Consider the following 24,121-nt stretch of genomic DNA (forward strand, 5'->3'; position numbering starts at 1 on the left):
TGCATGATTTCATCTGACGGTACATAAGCATATTATAATCCATATCTGTTCCGTGAGAGCAGAACGAACGAGCCTTTATTGACGTTTTTAAATCTGAAAACTCCAAAAAGCAACGAAATTGTCAGACATCCATTAGTGCATGTTCACAGAGGAAAAAAACTATAATACAGCGCTGGTTGTTCTCTCGAACGATACTCGACGACAACGACGGAATTTATAAGCCGTGGGTGAAGTAACTTAATGGGTGTATTAAATTGTGTGAAATAATCCCTAAAAAAAGCACAAAACACTGCAGAGAAGGCAAGTTCAGCAGCAACACTTGCTGAGGTGAAGTGACGGCTAGTAAAAACAGACAAGCGGCTAGCATTGACATCAGCGACAACCCACCTGTCACTCAAGTGGCCACACCCTTAATTATGCAGAACTTTAAATATTAATCAACTAAACGGATGAGTTATAAAAAAATTCACCCCCCTCACAGTTGTCATGAAGGGCAAAATTAGCTGTATAGACCAAAGCCACATACAGACACCAGGCTGTAAACACGTTTTTTTCTGCTATAAAATTTGGCATTTTAACATGGGGGAGATACAGATTTGACTCACTTCTGACATCAGCCTCAAGCGGCCAGTCAACGAATTGCAGTTTAACTCACTTCCGTGTTGGTTTCAAGAGAGAGACGGGGAGGTTGCCGCTTGGAGTCAATGGCACTGAAAAACTTAACATAACAAAAACTTAACATAACTTATTTTTTTCTGGCCGTCATATCTAAATATGAAAACAATTTATAATACATTAATGAGGATGACCGACGTTAAATGACGTTAAATGACAGAAAATATACGTCTATGTGTTGGTTATGCATGGCCTAATTACTTAGGAAAATAGTATTTTGGGACAAAATATTACTATAGAAGTACTATAAGACTACTATAGAAATACTATAGCGGCTCTAGGATATTATAGAGGTATTACAGAACATAACATACTTCTGTGATGTTCTGTAATACCTCTATAATATTTTTAAGCTGCTATAGTATTTATATAGTAGTCTTATCGTACTTCTGTAGTATGTCCCAAATTACTATAGTATTCCTATAAGATTACTATAATATTTTGTCCCAAAATACTATAAGATTCCTATAGTACTTTTTAGTAAGAGTATGTCCCCCACCGAATCGGCTTCATTAGCCTACCACTTACGGTTTGCAAAGATACAATTATAAAATTATTGCAAAACTTTAATCTATCAATATTTATGTTCTATTATGCATTTTCCTTGTTATATGAATAACAGAAATTCATGAAATAATATATAGGCAGACACACAGTAATAAGATATTTATTCAAATGTTAATTTTGAAATTAGTGAACATCACCATATATATGATTTGGAAAAATAAATAAATAAATAACATTATAAATGAACATTTCTAAAGACTTTTCTTTTACATAGAATATCACAAAATATTAACAACTTGTTTTTTCAACATCTTCAGTGAAAGTGCACACAGTGAACGTTTCAATGGCAAGAACAAAAACAATCTGTGAATGTCCTATTACAGGCGGAAAGGTACAAAAAAGATGTGCAATCTAGCAAGTGCACACATGAACTATAAACACCTACTAAAATGGATTTTGCCATTGAATGGCGCTAACGATTTCAGCAGCTTTCAGTCCATAATGGCGGACGCGCCTCCGCAGCGCCATCTACAGACTGTTACCCATAACACAACAGAGTTTCGCCTCTTGGGCTTCTATACTCTTTGATTGAAATGCAGAAGCGCGCGCGCCGTCTTTACGCAGATGGAAGCTGGGTTAACATTTTCATGGATTAATAACTTAAATTCTGCTCTGTCCCTTATACAAAACTATTATATACTGCCAGAGAGGACTGCAACACATCGTCATTTGAGCGACTTTTGGTACCGATTTACATTTTCGCAATAAATTTGATTACACATCTGTTGTTTTTCTTCATAATTTTAGCCTGCATAGTTTTAAGAAATGGTTATGGGTAGGTTTAGGGGCAGGAGTAGGATTAATGTTAGTGGCTCAAAATATATTTTAATGCTATTAATAAAACTGGCATTTCCCTACACATCTCTGTCCATAAAGTGTTTTATTCTTTTTATATTCTGTATAAGATGAGTAATTTATATTTAGGTTTGGGAGTAGGGTTAAGGGAACTTACATTTATCTATAAAACAGTATAAGGGAAATGATACAGATCTTTATGATTCGTACCAACATCATTAACACTTGAATTGTACCTTATAGTCTATAGGCAGTCAGTTCAACGTATGTTACTTGTCTGTTGAAACTGTTGTTGAATGTCAACTGATGCACTGTTGACAAGCTACTGAATGGCTACTAATAACTAGTAAAGTCTCAACAAACGGACTATCAAAATAAAGTGTTACCAAAAAGAATACTATGGAAGTCAAGGGTTCCAGTTAACTGTTTGGTTATTGACATTCTTCAAAATATCTTCCTTTGTGTTCAGCAGAAGAAAGAAATTCATACAGGTTTGAAACAACTTGAGGGTGAGTAAATGATGACAGAATTTTCATTTTGAAGTGAAATATCCCTTTAACTGAATAAACCTGTGTGGTATTTTTGTTTTCTTAAGGTTGTAATGGTGGTGCAGTCATTTAATTTCTAACACATCGAGGAGGATATGGAAGCCCATTTTTGCCATGTAAGGAAAAAAACATGCTCTGGTAAGTCATAATTATGACATAGAAAGTTGAATTTATGACATACTAAGTCATAATTATGAGATAAAAAGTTTAAATTATTACTTAAAATGTAAAAATTATGGCTTAAAAGTGAAAATTATGACATTAAAGGGATAGTTCACCCAAAAATGAAAATTAGCCCATGGTTTACTCACCCTCAAGCCATCCTAGATGTATATGACATCATGTATATAAGACATCGTCTTCTTTCAAATGAATACAATCTGAGTTATATGTAAAAAAATAAAATAAAAAAAATTCCAAGCTTTATAATGGCAGTGAATGGCCGTTTCTGTTTTGAAGTCCATCAAAGTGCATCTATCCATCATAAAAGTGCTCCAGGGGGTTATTAAAGGCCTTCTGAAGTGAAGCCATGCGTTTGTGTAAGAAAAATACCCATATTTAAAATGTTATCGACTAAAATAACTAGCTTCCATTTTCAACTAGTTACATTTGTCAAAAGTTCCATTTAATTCATAAGGTGCTAAAAATCTTGCCTCAATAGAGTACTTTTAAACTGCACAGTTTAACAGCCTCAATAACTAACCTTAGTTGTAACTGATTAATGGTGTTATAATGTTTCACAGCGTTAATGTTCAATTTATGAGTAAAATAAAGCCTGTGGTAAACATTACTTGCCGATGCTTTGATGTTTTGTTGTACAAAGTATTATGATACAATTATATGTTACATTTAATGTAGAAAATAAAGGTTTAAAAATAGGCTTTGTTTGTTGTGACATCATTTTCATCAGCTTTACTCAAAAGCAAGCCGTGCTCGTAGGACATGATGTTCCTCAGTGGATAATATTAGAGAGTGAGCGATCCGCTGTTTCTGTGGTCAGGTCGTCAGAAGAGTCTGTGCTGGAGGATCTTTCTCGACTACAAAGCCGAGTCTCAGAGCTCAGAGTCAGAGCTCAGGCAGATGCTGAAATCCAGATGCAGACCAGAACATTTCTAGAGGTGCGTGTGTGTCCAGATCATGTTCACAGATGCTGATGCTCCTGTTCAGCGTGTAAGTCCATCACTTCTTCCTTCAGGCTGTGAGGTGAGGCTGAAGGACGCTCAGGATGAGCTGGAAAGCTCACAGAAGAGCAGCAAGGCTCTGGTGGAGTTCCTCTGTGAAGATGACAAGTCCTTCAAACTGGAGGAGGCCTGTGTGATCGTCCACGGCTTCTGCCATCGCTTCCAGAGAGCCGTGCGGGCGAGCAACACTGATGCTGACTGCACTGTCTCTTTAAAGACTCATCATTTATATTCACCAAACTCTTTAATCTAAACTAAAGTTGAAATCAGAGACTCTATTGAAACGTCTGTCTAAACTCTTATTGCATTCGGCTCCATTTTGACCCAGAAGAGGTACAAGCATTTCATTTATTTTTTAATAAATCCATAGTTTTTAGAACGAAGATGGAATTTTGTTGTTTTGTTAAAACTGTCAAAATAAAAATAAAAAAATCTGATTTTATGTAAGAAATATGAACCATTTAAACTGTGGCGTTTGCGTTCGGGTCTGTATTGACCTGAGAGTGAACTGTAGCTTTACACATGAAATTATGCTGATGTTTTTCATCTATTGGTTAGATTTGTCTCAAATTAATTCTGTAAAATACATTTATCCTCTTTCCTACACACACACATTTGATCCTTCCCACGTTTCCCACAAAAGTCCACATTTCACTTTGCTGCCACTATTGATGAACCATTGCAGCATGAAGAGATTCAAGCTGTTTATCATCTCATTTTGTCATATGGAAGTAAAAGTTTATTAATGAAATGTTTACAAACAAAATATACATTTTACTGAGTAATATTGATGTTGTTTTGTTGGAAAAAGAATATGTAGGTTTCATAAATTTAGGCTGTTTTGAGCAGTCATGAGTTATAAGTTTCAAATTAATTTAATTAAATCCATTGAAGTCAATGAAGTTCATACTGGTAATTCTCTTATTATAGGTTCTCATAAAGTTCATCTAATGATATATTCAAATAAAATTGATCATATTGATACAAATGTATATTTTCTTGCATCACACTGGTTTTTGCTCTAGTTCCTGAATGTTTTTTTTAATTTCTAAGAATTTCTAATTTTTTAAACTTTAAAACTTTAGTGCATTCATTAATTAATGAGAAGTCACTGATGAGATGCAATATGGTTTAAGTTGAACAATATTAAGTTGTGAGTGTTTTCTAAGCTCACGTTCCTCCGGGTCCAAACAGAGCACAGTAAATGATGAAGTGAAACTCATGTGATGGAGGACATGAACCTCTGCGCTCCGCTTGATTTAACTTGATCTTTGATTCAGGTCAAACTGATTTACTTTAGTTACAGGGACAAAATAATGATGTTAAACTTCAATGAAAATATGATGTTATATGTAATAATTCAAGATCCCAAAGCAAATATGTTGAAGTAAAACTGTGTGTGAGTTCAGTTTCCATTTGTACATGTTGAGTTTCTTCAACTTTGATGCACTTTACAGATAAAAGAGATTTAATGCTGATCTCTGATAATCTGCTGTGTTTTCTGTTTATGAAATGATAAATCACCAGAACGGATGTTCTATGTAATATTTGTAAATGAGGTGAATCTGAAATAAAGGCTGATTTGATTGTTACTCTTGGTAAGTCTGTTTATTTGACTGTAATCTGTTTTGTCAGCGTTGTGTTTTTGATCATTAGATGTTAATGGATGGTTTAAACTGATTCACCCTTTTCATTTCAAATATTAATAAATAAGTGCAAAACATGAAAATAAATATATTGAGGTTATATATACGTGTCTATATATACACATGAGATACCTCTCTTTCTCATATATATTTATAATTTTGCTTTAAATAACTTTATTAATTCACATTGTAAACTCCTTCCTGACCAATTTACCTTTCATCAGCTTCGGCCTTTCAAATGTCAAAACTTTAGAGCAATCATTTTCTGTTCAACTAATATTAACATTCAGACATCAAAGAGCAATACGAATATTGAGTTCTTCACAGACAACTAGTCAAAACAGTGATTGTCCTCTTTCTCCTCCAACAACACTTGCATTAGATTTTCCTTCTGCTAAACTAGATCTGTGTGTTTCCAGTAGAGAGACAAACATCAGCTGAGTGTTTCATTCATTTCAGCTTTATTCACACCTGAGGTCTGATGACACCAGATATGAGACCGAGAGCAGAACTCACACTTTGAAACTGTCCTCCTACAAAACACGACCATAAAGGTTGTATGTGCAAGCAGCTTATTACGACCTATACTTACGTTTTAAAGTTAAACGCCCTCTAGCGCTCCTTTTAATAACGACGGTGTGTCATGAAATGGCGTTTGACCGTCATTACCAATCAAAATAGTATTTGTTTTATCATTGTATTTACTCGAGATTAATACAGAAAACTGAGATGTGTAATTAAAATTTACTTATATATTTTTCATGTAGGCTATTTGATGTGCTTTTCTTCTTCAAAAAGCCGTAGGCCTATTGGAAAGTAAAGAACCACATCAAAATAATTAAACTCTTATCATTTTTTTTTTTTTTAAATAACTTAAAATAAACCTTTTGTAACAAAGTAAAAAAAAAAAAAAAAAAAAAAACGATGAAAATGTTTTAAAAGCACTACAGATGATAAAACCGTGACATATAATCAAGTAGTGATTTTAAAATATTTTCAACGTTTTTATAGATATATATATATTATTTTTCTTCAGTTCAGCTAAAGTTTTTAACAATATCACCATTTGACCACGTTCTTGTGGCGCTGAATAAATAAATTAAAAATCGATGAACCAAGAGGAAGAAGAAGAAAAGGAGGGAGGCGTGGCGTGGCCAGGTTTTTCCTGACAGTCCCAGTGCAAGGTCGTCGGTAGTAGGTGTGAATTTTAAGTATGCTGTTGTTTTTTTATATATGTATAAGTAGTTGTGTGTGTTTTTTTGTAGCCTAATTTATGTGGAACTAAATGAGTGCATTTTGACGTCTGGGTTACAAATCAGTTGCGATTGGCATTTTACTCATTAAGAAAGTAACTGTTACGTTATTTCATTGCTAACGTTACCTACTATCTATCTAGCTTCATCACTAGCAGCATGTTGCTATTTCACATGCATAATCTGCAATTTCTGTCATATTCCCACAAATAATTTCAGCCTAATGTATCCCAAACTGTAACGTTAAATGTTTTCTCTTTAGAGAAAAAGGTAGTTTCAGCATTATACAAGTAGTATCAGGTCACAACAGTTTTACAGCTATCCAAATTATTTAAATTCAGGGTATCAATTCAGCTAGGTATATAACATTTTAAAGAATTAAAAACATATATAAAAAATGCAGTAATGGAAAAACCGGTTGACAGTTCAGATTCATTGTTTTGAATTCCAGATTCAAGTCAAGTCACCTTTATTTATATAGTGCTTTTTACAATACAGATTGTTTCAAATCAGCTTGAAAAAAACCCAAAAAACATATTAATTTAGTTCATGAAAACAGTGATGTCATTATCCAGCTCAGTTCAGTTCTCATATAATGGTGCCAATGCAGGCAGATCAATAATATTGTTGAATATTAAGTGTCCCCACTTCACATGCAAAATAAAATGTATTTAATAATACCCACTAGTGCATTCAGATTTATAGACACGCACAGGTTGACAAGGACCAGTCCGTGCCCACTCTTACAGAGCCCTGGTTTGTTTTGTCTAATCATCTCATCTGTTTGTTTTCAGGTTTTTCTACCCATCCTTTATCACTGAAATATTTTACAGATCAATCGGTTCTTTTAAGAGCCAGTTTCTTTTTCCTCCTCTCTCTTTCTTTCTCTATTTCTCTCTTTCCTGTGTTGTATTTCTTTGTGCTTTTACTTTATCCTTTAAAAACATCTACAAATGGCATCAGAGTCATTAAAACAATTTAATGAATGGCTGGAAGCAGCAAAAACCATGGCTGATGAGTTGGAAACCCAAAAAGTAAAGTTTTTCATTATTCATTATACATATTTCATTATTTCTCTATCATGGTATTTACCTAAATTTAAAAGAAAATGCCTCTGCAAATGCTTCCCCCAAATGTATCATTTAGTTTTTACTTTCAGACTAAAAAGAAAAGGGGAAAAAAGGGAACTGAAGTCTCCAATGTTTCCTGGAGGAAGAGAGACCAGCATGGGTACATCCTACCACAACGTGTTCAGAAGAGTCGATCTGGTCAGTGAAATACACTGCATACTGTTGTTCACAAGTGTCTCAGCTTTTGGTCAGCAGTGATGTTTTCTATATCATTACATGTTGTGTTTGCAGTTAAAGCTGCCGGCACTAGGGAGCTCTCAGAGGTCGAGGAGCTGCAAATTAATGATATTCTGCAAGAGGGACCAAGTCTTGGTAAGCATATTGAATTGAAAGCCTAAATAATTTCAGCTTTTATATTTAAATTTAAAATGTCACATATAGGCAACTGTAAAAGTATGTAATTCCCATTTACATCATGCATATGAAGTGACAAAGCCATATAAGAAATTGCTAATTTGCTTTATTAAAATGCATTATTGCAACTGGCTTTTTCCTTATTATTATTATTATTATTAATTTTTTATTAATTTAGATCAACATCTTCAGAGGCTAAAAAACCTGCTAACTTCTGTCACTGTCTCTGCATCAGTGGAAGTAGAAGAGACACCCAGCATGTCTGCATGGACCAAAAGACAGGTCATCTCTGAAAAGAAATTCAGGGCTGCAATGCCAGAGATCTTGAACTGCATGTCGGCTGCAGAGACAGTTACCCAGCATTGCTGTCAACAATGCAGAACTGTTGATGCTGTTGTCCGGTGCTTAGACTGTGTCCCCTCAGGAAATCAGTGTTTCTGTTCATCATGTGACACCGAGATCCACAGAAAAACTGTTTTCCATGATAGGGAAGCGATGTTTGATGGTTTTATAAAACCCATTCCACCAACATCCGTAGTGGTGGCTGATGAAAGTGGCCAATATCAACTCCGTGAACAAGGTATGTTCAGATAATGTAGTAGGTGTCCTCTGCAGTGTCCTTTAACTGAATCTTTTGTTGAGTAAATGTGTAGACATTACTGATATTACTTTCTGAAATGTGATTTACTGCAGTGTGTGTGCTTCCAGTTCCTCCACCGATACAAATCTGTTCCTGTGGTCCAAACCAAGACTTCAGAATTATCCCAGGAAAGCAGACCGTATTGGTGACTATCAACGGTATGTCTCGTCACTTCCTTCTACCTTTTTATATCCGACCAGATGAAGTCAAGCATAATAATGGCTTACTATATTCTTTTGTCCTGTGCTGTACAAATACTGGTCAAATAGTAAACACATGTTTGTTTTAAGATCCACACAACCTGTGTCTGCCGTGTATAAGCCGTCCACTTTGTTCTTCCGAATGGACTCCTGGGATTAGTGACTTTCTTCAATACAGAGACTGGCCAGCAACCACCAGCTGCCAAATGCTGTTTAAGTTTGATCTGTTCACATCATTTGAGCAGATGAAATTAGCCAGCCCAGCTTTATCCCAACAAGCATTTCTCAGAGTGCTTGAACATCGATGTCTTTGCACTGGTCGGGTAAGGGCTGTTTTTATTTCCAAAGTGTTTGAATTCCAGACTTCAAAATCTTTTATTAACCAAAATAATACCAATAATACTTCTTTCCAGACGGGTAGTATTTGTGGCGATACCTTCTTCCACAGAGTCTTTCGGGAGTTTGCCTTCTGCAATTTAAAGAAAGAAGATCTGTGCCTGATGGAGCCCTTTAAATGCCCAGCATGAACACCAGACACGCTGGCTATATCTGCAGACGCTGATAGAAAACATCACCGGTTCAAGAAATCCAAAGGGGAAGTGTAATCTTTTTTCTTTTCTTTTTTAATTTGGATATAGGGTGGTGCAGTGGTGTTTTTGTGTCCATGCTGCATCTCTCCTGTCACCCAGTGCTAGATGCGATGGGCTCTAGACCCCCCATGCCATGACCCTCTAAAGGAAAAGCAAGTATAGCTATTGGTTGAATGGACTGATAGTTATTTATAGAGAAACTGTACTTTACCTTATTTCTGTAAAAAATAACAATCATTTTGTGGCATCTAAACATATTTCTTTAACATACTTTTCTTTGGCTCTAGTCATTATATAATTATACTTTTATTTGAAATTCATGGAAAGTAACAAAATGTGTCAAATGTGTGATTGCTTCACATTCAAACGTAAATGCTTTTACAATTTAAAGAGTGTTTTGAAAGATATAGCACTGTTTTAAACAAGCTTGTTATATTACAGTTCTACGACAGCAATCTGGTAAATTGTTCAGGAACTTTTTCTCCCTTCTGTAGCCTGAAGACACAAACACAAATAAAGATTTAGTTATTTATTTTTGTTCTTTAAACAGTGTGTTTTTTACTTCTTACACGAGTTAATTCCACATTACAGCATTCATTTCCACAGGACAAATACAAGCTCATACTCTAAACACAGTGTTCCAGATCAAATGTGATTCATACAGACTAAAATGTGTGGCACCTTTATGGTTAATTGTCATATTAATTTAGGTGAATGCAACGTTTAATCATTATTATGTAATTGTGTTGGCGATGAATTCCTCTTATTTAACAGGACAGACGAACCATCTCTTTTTGATGGACTGTTCATCGCACAAGATGCCAAAGTATCTGCCTTTGTTGACCAAATTAGAAGCCAGATGTTAAGTGTAAGGATTTCTTTAACTCTTTTTAATTGAATGTTTTCTTGTCCTGGGATTACATGTAACATATTGTTTCTACTTTCAGAGGACAGGTCATGATGTCTGCGGACCGGCAACATTTCCAGCAGGCAGAGAAATAGCACAGAAGTCCAGGGCCAAGGTGGATGAAGAGGGCCTTGAAATAGCTGTGTGCAGACATGAGTCTCGCTGCAAGGCTTGAGCCTCTACCGTGGTGAAATATATGCCGACCCAATGTTCCTGCAGAAGGAGCTGGCACAAGCTGCAAATGCAACACTCTTTTGTATGGACATTGCTTGCAGGTAGATAGCCATTGCCAAATGATAACTGAAGTTTTTACTGATGTTTTACCTTTATTAATATATGCCATGCATGGGAATAACACCATGACTAGCTAAAAATCACACATTTTTTATATTATGGAATTAGAAAATGAATACGGCTACTACCTTATCAGTGATGATATGACAAATTACCATACATAATGTGAGGTACTGTGTGTGAGTTAAGTTTACGGTTTAATGTTTTAATGAAACATCCTTACAGCATCAGAAAAATTTAGCTTATTATCTGGGTAAATATGCACGTTTCATAAGTCAAAAGTAGTAAACATTATTGAAATGCTTTAATGCAGTGGTTTTCAGACCTGTCCTGGAGGACCCCAGCACTGCATTGTGTACAGTATGTCTCCCTTATCTGACACACACAATTCAGGTCTTGCAGTCTCTACTAATGAGCTGATGAGTTAATCAAGTGTGTCATATAAGTGAGATATACAAAATGTGTAGTGCTGGGAATCCTCAAGGACAAGTTTAAAACCACTTATTTAGTGTCTGTGTGTGTTGTGTGTGTGTGTGTGTGTGTGTGTGTGTGTGTGTGTGTGTGTGTGTGTGTATATATGCTTATGAACTTTTTAAACATAGTTAATATTACTATCAGTGATCACACTGTTACAACAGTACTGGTCATTCTGGTTTAACCGCAGGGTTGTTTGCAGGATATGCTTTCTGATCCCGTCCAAAAGTTCTGACTGCACAATTGCAGTTGTGAAAGCTTTTCTTTCATTGTTATCCTACCTCAGAACATTTTATATTTTCAAATATTAAACATATCAAAATTTGAATGATAAAGTTCTTGGTCTTCTTCTTGGGAGCAGGTCAGGTGTGGCGGGAGAAGCCAGGAGGGTGCAGGAAACACTGTTGGTGAAGAGCTGGAACAGGTCAATAGCTTCCTTTCAAGCACACAATGCTAGATTGTACAATTGATTTGTTCTTATTGGTTTTGTTTTTTTTATAGGCAGAGGAGATATGATTACTGTACTTGCCATGGGATGGAGCAATAGGAAGGTGGAGAGTCTCCACAAGACACTGGCGAAAAGATTTGTCAAAGTAAGAAGCCTAGACTGCACGTTAAGGTGTTTCCTGGGCCCTGGAGACACTATGAGTGTGATTGTGCTCTCCCCTGCATTTTTTTCAGGGGCAATTGTGGTTAATTTTGCAGTGGTACTATGTTTTCTGTCATTTTTTTAATCTTTTTAAATAGACTACACAGAGAGCAGAAGTGGACGCAGCCGATCTTGAGAGTCTCAAGCAGGAGTTAAACATCTCTATGGAGGATGCAGATCGGTGGGTGTGTGATGGCAAGCAATGGGCAGCCACTGGTATGTAATATAGTCACTGGTGTTTACATTTCCATATATATTTGTCTACATGTTTGCAGTGATACTGTGTTTTCTGTAATGGTCGACTTTGCTTATTTCTGGTTTTCAAGAGAGACACAGGACTCACAGTAGCAGGAAGAGCTCCAGAGTGAAATCCATGAGATTATTTATTCCAGCCGAAGAAAGAAGCATGATCTGTGTCGACAAAATGGTATTTGATACTACATCACTCAACTTGCATTTTGTAATTGTTATTTTTTTTCTAATATATTTTTTTTAACTTACAGACAGCAACCAAACAAGGCAACGCAAACGGAGAAGACTTGGTGAGCTGAAAAAGACACTCAGAGAGAAGATAGTGCTGTACAACACCATTCCTGGCTGTGAAGAGAAAACTGACACCGAAGCAGCGTGCAGTCTCTCTGATGACTTTATTCTGCCTTGGGAAGCACAAGGAGATGCTCATTAATGTGTTTTATTTTTGTGCTTTTTTGAATTCACAAAATTCAGATGATTGTTAATACAAGTAATAACACTCAGCAATTTAACACTGCCACCCAGTAAAAAAGGTGCAACATACAGTAAAGAATAACACATTATATATTCTGTTGCTATCTGAAAAATTATCTGTAATGTTCCCATATGAAGACATAGGGCCAGTTGTTCAAAGGTAAGCTGATCGGATTTTGGTTATCGGATTGGATCAAATCTTGAAAATGGGTTGTTCAAAAGGGAAAGAAGGAATCTGAAATCAGATTAGATCACGCAATCCAATCCTAGTTTTAATCTGGATCAAACCTTCAGTTTGTGTTGTTCAAAACTTGTCAGTAGGATTTGGATAACTTTGATCCAAAAAAACAGGATCATCCTGATCCCAACAGGGCCCGGTTTTTCAAAAGGTTTAATCCGGATAAAATTGATCTGGATTTAGTAATCCTTTTTTTTGCGATCCGTGATCACGTAATCCAGCTTACTTTTGAGCCAGTTTTTCAAAGCAACATCGGATTGGATCAATCTGATCTGAGGCCTGTTGCACAAAAGTAGAATTAAGACATCCAGGATAAATGACTCAGCTGAGCTCAATGAAGCCAAAACATGTGCGTCCAGGCTTAATTGGTTGCACAAAGACCAAGCCAGGATGAGCAGACACGGATTCATTAAGCCAGGTGAAACCAATCCTGGATAGGTGCGCGCTCACGGCTCACTCAAATAGACCCCGCCACAGATCACAGATTAACTGATTTACCATGGTAACTAGAGCCGCGTACTTTTCCCCGTCGGAAGCACAAATCCTCATGGAGGCATACGAGGAGGTAAAAGATATAATTAAGAAGAAAGGCAACACCGCCACAGTGATAAAGCAAAGAGAAAAAGCGTGGCAAAGTATTGCAGACCGCCTGAATGCGTAAGTAGTGCACAATTACACACTCACCGCTCCGCTGAAACATCACAATTACAATTCAAATATTTAATTCACATCTCCAAAAACGCAGTTGTACTGTAATTATGAAACGGTTAAATTTTTAATTGAAATGCACTGCAGATATGAGTGAAATTGTGTAAAGTAACTCCATCACACTGTATAAAGCTATGATAAATTATTATTAAAGCCTTACATTATTATTTAACGTTACTACGCTCAGTACGGTTTAATCTTAGCCGTTGTACTCTGCTTCTTATGTTGTCCACCGTTTTTTTTTTGTGTTTCTCCTGCTTTTATTAATGTAAAGCTGCTTTGACAGAATGAAACAATTGTGAAAAGTGCTATATAAATAAAATTTAATTGAATAAATAGATGAGCTATAATAATAATCACTTTAATTTATATAGCGCCTTTCAAAGGACCCAAGGTCGGTTGCTCACTGCACTGCAAAAATGTCTTTCTTACTTAGTATTTTTGTCTTGTTTTCAGTAAAAAAAAATATCTAAAAAAAATCTTAAATATTTTCTTGAGCAAAATTACCTAGGAAAATAAGCAAAAAAATCTGCCAGTGAAACAAGAGAACTTTTCTAAAATTAAGTGTTTATGGAAAAAGTAAACTTATTTCAAGAGAATTTTTCTTATTATATTGACAGATTTTTTTATTTTTTTGCTTGTGTTAAGCACACATTTACTTAAAGTTTATATTTTTTGTCTAAACTATACTTATTTTGCTAGGTCATTTAGCAAATCAAGAAAATACATCTTTATTTGAGTTTTTTTTTTTGTTGATATTTTTACTGAAAACAAGACAAAAATACCAAGTCATTTTTGTGTGTGTGTGTGTGTGTGTGTTGTAGATTAAACATGAACGGGCCAAAACGGACATGGCAGCAGGTCAAAATCAAATACAAGAACATTCTGCAGAATGGTATGGTCCCTGACTAATATTTAACAAAGCACAAGCATATATTGTACCCAGAAGGTGCCTGCTCACACATTGTCTGTACTGTTTTAGCAGTGAAAAAGAATACCCACAGACAAGGCACGGGTGGTGGGTCACCAAAGGCTGACCTTACCCCAGCAGAGGACATGGCCTTGGTGCTAAATAAAGGCAGGCCCGTCTTAGAGGGGATCCCTGGGGGGAAAGAGACGAGCATAGGTTCCTCCCAAGATGCCACCCGCTTCATTCAAGGTATGTCCTTCCATCTCTACATGGGATACAACCACATTCATATTGAATCAATTTGGACTGTCTGACTTTGGTTTACCTATTGCCTTGCAGTGTCTGGCAGCACTGTGTTCCTGTTAGAGCCACCAGCACAAGCACCAGACGATGCTGATCCAGTGAGTACTCCATCAAAGGCATACTGTAGGCCTGGCATGTCTTGTCTACTAGCTTCAATATGAATCCGATTAAATGTGATAGGGTGAAAGCCCCAGTGCAGCAGCAACAGCACATGATGGAGACGATGATGAGGAGGAGACCATCTCTCTGGATTCCAGAAGGCATGAGGTATCATGTTAAGACTGTGAAAGTACTATTTACTCTACAATGGTGAGGAGTCCTCATCAAAATCAAAAAATCTAATTTCTTTTACAGGACCCAGATGCTATACAGTGGGAAAACCAGCCTGGCAACATAGTGCGTATTAATAAAAGGACACCACATCCTGCCAAATTCCAGCTGCGCTAATTGTATTGTGTTCACAGAGCTCACAAGCTATCAGAAAGTTGTATGGCAACCACCTCCGGCGCCAAATAGAACTGGCAGACATAGACATTCAGTACAAGAAGAAAAAGATGGAAAATCTTGCACTGGAGTCCGAAATAAAAAAGAGGACAATTAGGAAACTGGACCTTGAAATAAAAAAACTTGAGAGGGAGGTGAGATATGCCTTCAATGTACACTGTATGCTAACTGTAACACAAATGTATTAATCATTATTTTTCTTTCCTCCCCCAGCTCCAAGAAGATGACACAGCTCAAAATAAAAATTAGGTATATTCTCGTAAAGTCAAGTGAGCCATGACATATGAGCTCTTATTGTGAGCACACAGGACGGTGGCATCTTTCTAAGGTTTTTTTTATTTTCCCAGCAATCAGTACAACCAAGTCATCGTTATAAGGCACCGGCCTCTTTTGCCCACCCCCCCAGCACCAGGTGTGGCCACTAGCCTATATGAAGGCCCAAAATGGTGTGTTCCTTTCTGCTCTGACAATGGCATGCCCATTCTTGCGAGATGTGGTGGATGAAGAAGCACTTGTGCTGAGGAGAGCCTTCAGGCGAGAAAGGGTCTTCAGGGACCGGTTGGACCCACTGGCCTTCCCTGATGACCATCTATATGAAAGATACAGGTTTTCTGCAGATGGCATCGGGTATCTATGCAGACTACTGGGTCCCAGGATTAAGCACCGCACTGCACGGAGCCATGCACTGAGTGTGGAGCAAATGGTTTGTGTGGCCTTGCGCTTTTTTGCTAGTGGAGCCTTCCTGTACTCAGTGGGGGATGCAGAACAGCTGAACAAGGCCACAATTTGCCGCACAATAAGGAGTGTGTGTCTGGCTATCAAAGCATTAGCAGATGTCTTCATCTCCTTCCCTGGCCACAGAAGACTCTGTGACATCAAAGAGGAGTTCTATAGGATTGCAGGTAAGAGGATCTACAAATTACAGGACAACTGTTAACACATAGTAGGATACTCATTACTTTGTGTGACAGGTTTCCCCAATGTCATTGGTGCAGTGGACTGCACACACATAAGGATAAAAGCCCCCTCAGGTGCCCATGAGGCCGATTTTGTGAATAGGAAATCCTTTCACAGCATTAATGTTCAGGTGAACATAACTTTTTGATATTGTCCATTGACGAACACTCTGCATTGCCAGTGATGTGCATTGATTGGTGTAATATTCCTCATCTTATGATTTCAGATGGTCTGCAATGCTGACTGTGTGATCAGCAATGTTGTGGCAAAATGGCCTGGCTCAGTCCATGACTCCAGAATCTTTCGGGCCTCTGAAATCTATCAGTGCCTATCACAAGGTAAGCCACACAACCCCTATTTATAACCATCATGGCTGTGTCAAGAATATCACTGTGTTTATGAGGTAGTAATGAGATTTTGTGTTGACAGGTGAATTCTCTGGTGTGTTGCTGGGAGACAGGGGGTATGGCTGCCAGCCTTTTCTCCTGACACCTTTCACAGACCCCCAGGAAGCACAGCAGGCCTACAACCATGCCCATGCCAGGACCAGGGCCAGAGTTGAAATGACCTTTGGCCTCCTGAAGGCACGCTTTCACTGCCTTCACAAATTAAGGGTCAGCCCTGTTAGGGCATGTGATATTACTGTGGCTTGTGCTGTCCTCCACAATGTGGCCTGCCTGAGGAAGGAGAGGGCCCCCAGAGTGCCCCCAGCCATGGACTGGGACAATCCGGCAATCTTCCCTGATGACGACAGTGGTCGGCTGCTGAGGGACCAATATGTGTTGAATTATTTTAGTTAGTATGTGTGCTTTCAATTTTGGTTAAATATGTCCTGCGGTGGCAGAGGAATTTGGGTTTTTTTGGGTTCGTTTTTTTTACGAATTTGGCCTCTTATGATGTTTGTGCGGTATACTGTGTGTAATACAAGGCTGCAGGGAGGCTACTGCATCCATTCATTTGTCTGTTCAGTTGATGTGTATGGATTTGTCCTGCATTTATTTTAGTGTGCAGACATGCAGTGCGTGTTATATACAGACCTTTGAATGTGTATGTATCATTTTGTATAATATGCTTTGATTCTGTGCTTTCCATCTTGTAGAGTCACTGTGACTTCAGTTTCGAAAGGAGCTGATGGTTTACCTGCTTTGTTTTGTCCTTATTCAATAAAGGAACATAATGTTACACATTGTGTTTTTATATTCATATGGAATGTGTATTTGTGTATTTGTTTATATGACAGAGTACTAGGGCCACACTGAGGAAAAAGGATAGTCATAAATTTATGAGGCTGGTTCTTTCTGCAGAAAAGCTACATATTCTTTTTACAGTTTTGATACTTATGACAATGTGATACTTAATATTCTGGCACATCAGCATGTCTTTGTTTATGAAACCATACTGAAGTACAATTTCACGAAATGCCCCACATCTGTCATTTTAACAACTGTCCTCCTTTAAAACAACTGGTTACAATATTATGACTTGTCTTTTTTTCCCTCTGTGGCCCTAATATTCTATCATTTTATATATAGCCTTATAGTCTATGGGAAACTGTAAATTATCTAATGATAGCAACATCATCTAAAAATCATTATTTATCCAAAATGATTGAAATTAATGATCACAAACGTTTAAATAATGACAGTGGGTCTAGTTATATGTGATAATGTATAGTGAGCAGTGAAATAACTATTGGTTTCCATTTGTGGTGACTGCTGACTGACATTAGGGATGAGATTAAATAGATCCTGGAATTTAGCCTGGTCTGGAGCAGGCTAGCTCCACAGAATAAATCTCCATGGTAATTTATACCATAACATATCCTCCTGCCCCCTATCCAGCTTTAGTGCAACCGGATTACGGATCAATTGAGCCAGGATCACCAAGATATCCTGGCTTAATCCCTTATCCTAGTTTTGTGCAACAGGCCCCTGGATAGGAACTTTTCAGGATCACCAAATCCTGTTTACTAGAGCCTTAAATGGAACCAACAGTGTAGCCTACTGGCTTAGCAAAGAACAACAGTTGGCAAAATACCGGTGGCCACAAATAACCATTGTTTATTTTAATTTTAAGAAACAGAAACACTGTAATAAACAGAAACATTTTACTTTCCTTATTTTGTTATGATGTTAAATTGTAGATTTTGTTGTTTTACCATATCTCATTAGATGTGACATGCTTCATATATGCTTAAAATATGAAGAAATGTATATAGGCCTATCATCAGTAAACATTGATTTTGTGATCATTCACTTAAAAAAAAAACCTCTCTGGTTTTATTATTTGGTTCGAAAAATCACAACTGAATCCACCCTTCTGATGGGATCAGGATAATCCTGTTTTTTTGGATCAAATAGATCCCAAACCGAGTTCAAAGTTCTGAAAAACCCAAAGGGCAGGTTTGATCCAGATCAAATTTAAGATCGGATTACATGATCTGATCTTAGTTCAGAACCTCTTTTGCTTTTGAAAAACCCATTTCCAAGATTTGATCCAATCCGTTATCCGAAATCCCACTGGATTACTTTTGAAAAACTGGGCCCAGGATTTCAAGGTGGATTCCAGGAAGAAAATGTAGTAAAACTTTAAAATTGGTCAAATAATACATTTGTATTATTTAGTGTATATACTTTTATTTATATTTTGCACTTGACTTGTGTAACTGTTTTAACAGTGATAAAGTAGACATAGGCGACCAATTAAGCTATTCAGTATAGTATAGTAAAGTAAAAATAAAATAAAAATGATATTGTCCCCATGAAATAATCACCCAAACAGATTTCAGTAACAAACAAAAAATAATATATTCCATTTTTCTGTCATTCATCTCCGTATATTAATTTCAAAGAAACAATCATCAGAGATGAAGAAGAACCCTGAACATTCTTTATTTTGTTAACTATTGGACATTTAGCCATTTTATTTTATCAAAATATCCACAATGTATTTGTTAATGTATATATGTGTGTTTTATTTGTTGTGGCTCAGATGAGGGGTCATAAAAGAAATTATGAATGGAAGTGGCCGCTCAACAACCACAGAACCCTGCAGCCGCTGAACTCAACCAGACACAGCATCTGCTGAACGTCATCTGCTCCAGACTGAGGACATAACCTGCATCACACACACACACACACACACACACACACACACCCACACCCACACACACACACACCTATCCATGAAATCATTTAAAATCAGTTGTTGGAATATACAAGGTCTGCACTCTTCTACTTTTGGTAATAAGACTGCAGACCAAGACTAACTCAGCAGTGTGAGAGATATGGACATCTGTGTCTTTCAGGAGACGTGGTGTCGTAGTAATGAGACCTTGCATTGTCCAATAGGATACAAGGAAATTATGGTTCCCTCATCAAAAAATTCTACAATTAAATGTGGCCGAGACTCAGGTGGAATACTTATATGGCACAAAGACGATTTAAAACCTTTCGATTAAAGTTGTTAAAAGTGGAAAATCATCCATTTGGCTTGAAGTGAAATCCGTCATATATCAGTCTAGTCTTTACCTCTGTGCAGTCTATATTCCCCCTCATGACTCTCCCTATTACGAAGAGCAAAGCTTCCCAACATTACAGACTGACATCTTACACTTTCAGTCCAGAGGAAATATCCTCATCTGCGGAGACTTAAACGCCAGAACAGGGCGAGAAATTGATTATGTAAATATTGTAGATAATGAGCACATCCCCAATGACACCACGTTTCATTCCTCATCGAATATCACACCGAGAAACAGCTGCGACACTTCAGTGAACATTAGTGGAAAACAAATGTTGAAACTCTGTAAAGGTTTAGGATTATACATCATTAACGGCAGAACTCGTGGAGATACATTAGGTAGATTCACTCACTGCTCCAGATTAGGAACCAGTGTGGTTGATTATTCAATAACAGATATTGATCAAAGCTTTATCAATGCCTTCACAGTCAGACCTCAGCTCCCGATGTCCGATCACTGCCAAACTGAGCTTTATCTGAAGCCCCCATGAGAAATAACTAAAACTTCTCCACTTAAATCTGAAAAACTGTTTCCTCTGAAACATAAACTCAAGTGGAATCAATCCAACTCGGACCAATTCAAAGAAAATATGAACAGCCCTACTATATTAAAAATGCTGGATGAATTTATGTCCACTGATTTCAGTTTAGATGTTAATGGAATAAATTCAGCAACAAAAAACTTAAATTACATATTCAAAACATTGATGACTCTATCTAACATTAAACATCAAAGCAAACATAAAACAAATCAACAGAGAAAGAGAAAGGATGTCTGGTTTGATGATGAAGTGCCGGTCTCAGACAAGAACTCAGGAGACTTTCTAACAAAAAGCACAAAGATCCGTCCAGCCAGACATTACGGCTTTCTTACTCAGACTGTCTGCAAAAGTACAAAACACTTTTGTGGAACAAAAGAGAAAAATATTTTAAAACCAAAATTGAAGAAATTGACGATTCAGTGGATCAAAACACTTTCTGGAACTTATATAAAAAACTCGAAAAACCCAAATTAGAGATGTCACTCCAGAATGGCACAATTTGGAAATCTTACTTTGAAAATCTGTATCAAAAAACTGAACCGGCCGACCTCAACCAACCTCAGAGTAAAATAAAGAAAACACTAGAAGACTTAGAGAAAACTATTAAAAATGATCAAAATCCATCAGATAAATCAATAACAATATCTGAAATATTAGAACATATTAAAAATCTTAAATTGGAGAAAGCATGTGGACAAGATCACATTAATAACGAGATGCTTAAACTCAGCAGACCCAGCATGACTCAAACAATAGCCAAATTATTTACTCTGGTGTTCTGGTCTGGACACTTCCCTGAGATCTGGTCTGAGGGACTCGTCACCCCCATATTTAAGAGCGGTGATCGACTCCACCCCAATAACTACCGCGGGATAAGTGTGGGCAGTGTGTTGGGAAAACTGTTCTGCAGTGTCATAAACACACGCGTCGTCTCACACATCTCAGCACACAACAGTTTAAATAAAGCTCAGATTGGCTTTTTCCCAAAACAGCGCACATCCGACCACATCTATTCCCTCCACACTCTAATCAACAAGAACATCAACGACAGACAAAGGAAAATATTGGCATGTTTTGTAGACTTTAAAAAAGCATTCGACTCAATTTGGCATGATGGTCTACTGTACAAAATCCTACAAATTGGCATCGGCGGAAAAACGTTTGACATTATTAAATCTCTGTACACCAACAGCAAAAATGCGGTGAAGATCGGTAACCACAGAACCGCGTTCTTCCAGCAGGGACAAGGAGTGTGTGTGTGTGTGTGTGTGTGTTCTTCCAGCAGGGACGTGGAGTGTGTGTGTGTGTGTTCTTCCAGCAGGGACGTGGAGTGAGGCAGTGCTGCAGTCTGAGCCCGACTCTATTCAACATCTACATCAATGACCTGGCGTCAGCGCTGGAGAGCTCTACTGTGCCCGGCCTCACTCTACAGGGGTCAGAGGTCAGATGTCTGCTGTACGCGGATGATCTGGTCCTGCTGTCCCGCACACCTGAGGGCCTTCAGCAGAGCCTGTCCCTGCTGGAACAATACTGTAGCGACTGGGCCCTGACAGTCAATCTGGACAAAACCAGAGTCATGGTGTTCCAGAAGAAAGCCCGATCTCAGGGACACACACACCAGTTCCTGTATAAAGGCCAGGTCCTGCAGCACAGCTCTAGCTACAGCTATCTGTGAGTGTGTGTGTGTGTGTGTGTGTGTGTGTGTGTGTGTGTGTGTGTGAGTGTGTGTGTGTGAGTGTGTGTGTGTGTGTATGCGTGTGTGTGTGTGTGTGTGTGTGTGTGTGCTATCTGGGCATCGACATCAGCGCTTCGGGACGCTTCGGTCTGGCTGTGAAAACACTCGGTGAAAAGGCTCGGAGGGCTTTCTATGCTATAAAGTCACGATGTGGACACTTAAAATTACCCATTAAAACCTGGATAAAATTATATGATTCAATAATAAAACCAATTCTTTTATATGGATGTGAAATTTGGGGACCAGTACTAAATTGTAAAAATTGGGATAAAACATCAGTAGAAAAATTACAATTGGAAATTGCCAAAAATATTCTCGGGGTTCACAGAAACACGTGCACTGCCGCTGCAGGGCTGAGCTGGGCCTGTACCCGCTGAACATCGAGATCCAGAAGAGATGTGTTCAGTTCTGGCATCACCTCCATCAGTCTGACCCAGAGTCAGTGCAATATAAAGCCCTCCTCGCCAATGAAACCTCAGCAGAACCTCATCCTCTGAACACACTCGCTCTTCAACTCGTCCATCAGAATATACTCCCCATCAACCCCAAACCTATCATTAACCAAATCCACAAACATCTAAAAGTCACTCATGATGAAGCACTAAAAGCACATTTTGCCCTCCAGAATAAACTCCAATGTTACTCGACCCTCAATAGAGCCACTAAACTGGCCAGTTATCGATTTATTAAACATTTTAAAGAAAGACAAATCCTCTCCAGATACAGATTAAGTGACCATGATCTAGAGATAGAGAGAGGAAGACGTAGACTAACATGGACAGAGAGAGCAGAGGAGTGTGTGTGTGTGTGTGTGTGTGTGGACAGAGAGAGAGCAGAGGAGTGTGTGTGTGTGTGTGTGTGTGTGTGTGTGTGGACAGAGAGAGAGCAGTATGACGAGTGGATAATGCCTTTTCTAAGTCTACCCTGAAGAAGGCGAAGGAGCAGTCTACCCTTCCGTCGCCGTCAGTCCGTGTCTATTTTTGAATGGGATTGATAGAGACGTCAAACGACAGACCGGCGACGACGTCATGGCGACGTCACAGTAGTAACGTATACTTACGGCGACGTGGCGACGGCGTACGTGAGAAATGTATAAAAAATCATAACGTCTGAACCAGGCACGTCGCCTAATAAGACGCCTGATACACACGTCGTCCCTCAGTACGTCGCCTAATAAGACGCCTGATACAAACGTCGTCTCTCAGTACGTCGCCTAATAAGACGCCTGATAAACACGTCGTCCCTCTGTATAAACACGGCTTCCCCAATGTATTTCGCCTTTAAACATTTCAGAGTTTTCCTTAGTAGATGTACTTGTTATAGGCTATTGCTTTTAGCCTACAGTAAACTAATTTCTAAAAAAGGGCCACTGGTGCTTAATAACTAAGTTTAGCCTATTCAATGTTTGATAAGCTATACAGTCAAAAGTTTTTGAACGGTAAGATATTTTAGACAGTAATATTAAATATTGAAATAGGCTATTTATACAACTTAAAATAACTGTTTTCTATTTGAATATATTTTAAAATGGCATTTATTCCTGCAATCAAAGCTGAATTTTCAGCATCATTACTCCAGTCTTTAATGTCACATGATCCTTCAGGAATCATTGTAATATGATGATTTTATGCTCAAGAAACATTTATCATTATTATCAATGTTAAAAACAATTGTGTACAATTTTGTTTTTACGATTATTTGATTAATAGAAAGTTCAAAACAACAGCAACTATCTGAAATTTGCCAGCACAGAAATAAATTGCATTTTAAAATATATTAAAATAGAAAGGTTTAAATTGTATAAATTTTAAAATGTGAAACAGTTTAAATTGAATAAATATTTCACAATATTATTGTTTTTGCTGTATTTTGAATCAAATAAATGAAGGCTTGGCTTGGAGAGCAGAAGAGACTTAAAAAAAATCTTACCGTTCAAAAACCGATGTAGCCTAACTATATTGGCTGTTACGTTAGTGTGTAAAATATTTTTTAACATGTTTCAATTTCATTAAGTCCTTATTTCAACATTTCGACATAAGTAGCTCGTTATTTCGACATAATACGTTGTTATTT

General features: G+C 37.6%; 3 protein-coding genes across 13 annotated transcripts in view; 2 read left to right on the forward strand and 1 right to left on the reverse strand.

Annotated features, from left to right (window-relative positions):
- The window catches only part of LOC311079737 (uncharacterized protein), a 183,357-nt gene that overhangs the window by 143,094 nt on the left and 16,142 nt on the right, over nt 1-24,121 (reverse strand). The window lies entirely within an intron of this gene.
- Nucleotides 7,661-24,121, forward strand: part of LOC311079770 (uncharacterized protein) — a 186,253-nt gene continuing 169,792 nt past the window's right edge. For 3 of the 7 annotated variants that reach the window (XM_084109434.1, XM_084109436.1, XM_084109440.1), the window contains exons 1-3: nt 7,661-7,933; nt 8,027-8,107; nt 8,328-8,729. In XM_084109434.1, the coding sequence (XP_083965560.1) occupies nt 7,774-7,933; nt 8,027-8,107; nt 8,328-8,729 (643 nt within the window). In that variant the 5' untranslated portion in view covers nt 7,661-7,773. Of the gene's footprint in view, nt 7,934-8,026; nt 8,108-8,327; nt 8,730-8,842; nt 9,313-9,402; nt 10,448-10,526; nt 10,762-11,615; nt 11,679-11,755; nt 11,848-12,406; nt 12,994-24,121 lie in introns of those variants that run through there. The other 4 variants (XM_084109438.1, XM_084109437.1, XM_084109439.1 and 1 more) reach the window with 4 other exon arrangements.
- On the forward strand, nt 13,188-17,452 carry LOC311079792 (putative nuclease HARBI1). 5 transcript variants are annotated; one of them, XM_084109512.1, is made up of 9 exons: nt 13,188-13,524; nt 14,400-14,470; nt 14,558-14,734; nt 14,825-14,886; nt 14,969-15,055; nt 15,143-15,184; nt 15,253-15,426; nt 15,506-15,541; nt 15,640-15,762. In XM_084109512.1, exons 1-8 carry the CDS (start codon nt 13,367-13,369, stop codon nt 15,539-15,541), a joined length of 807 nt encoding a protein of 268 aa, XP_083965638.1. In that variant the 5' UTR covers nt 13,188-13,366; the 3' UTR covers nt 15,640-15,762. The 5 variants fall into 5 exon arrangements, 4 of the variants coding, with proteins under 4 accessions (XP_083965638.1, XP_083965637.1, XP_083965635.1 ...); XR_014605462.1 differs by having other exon boundaries at nt 15,253-15,541; nt 15,640-15,733; XM_084109511.1 differs by having other exon boundaries at nt 15,253-15,727.

This window comes from Abramis brama (genome assembly GCF_963993115.1).
Source record: "Abramis brama genome assembly, chromosome: 1".
NCBI classification, from domain to species: Eukaryota; Metazoa; Chordata; class Actinopteri; order Cypriniformes; family Leuciscidae; genus Abramis; species Abramis brama.

What these genes read in the sequence shown, in the direction of transcription:
- LOC311079792 (XM_084109509.1), top strand. Translation starts at nt 15,723, where the DNA reads ATGAAGGCCCAAAATGGTGTGTTCCTTTCTGCTCTGACAATGGCATGC. An exon ending in GGAGTTCTATAGGATTGCAG is followed by an intron (nt 16,195 to 16,263) that starts GTAAGAGGATCT and finishes TTTGTGTGACAG; the next exon opens with GTTTCCCCAATGTCATTGGT. An exon ending in CTATCAGTGCCTATCACAAG is followed by an intron (nt 16,588 to 16,678) that starts GTAAGCCACACA and finishes TTGTGTTGACAG; the next exon opens with GTGAATTCTCTGGTGTGTTG.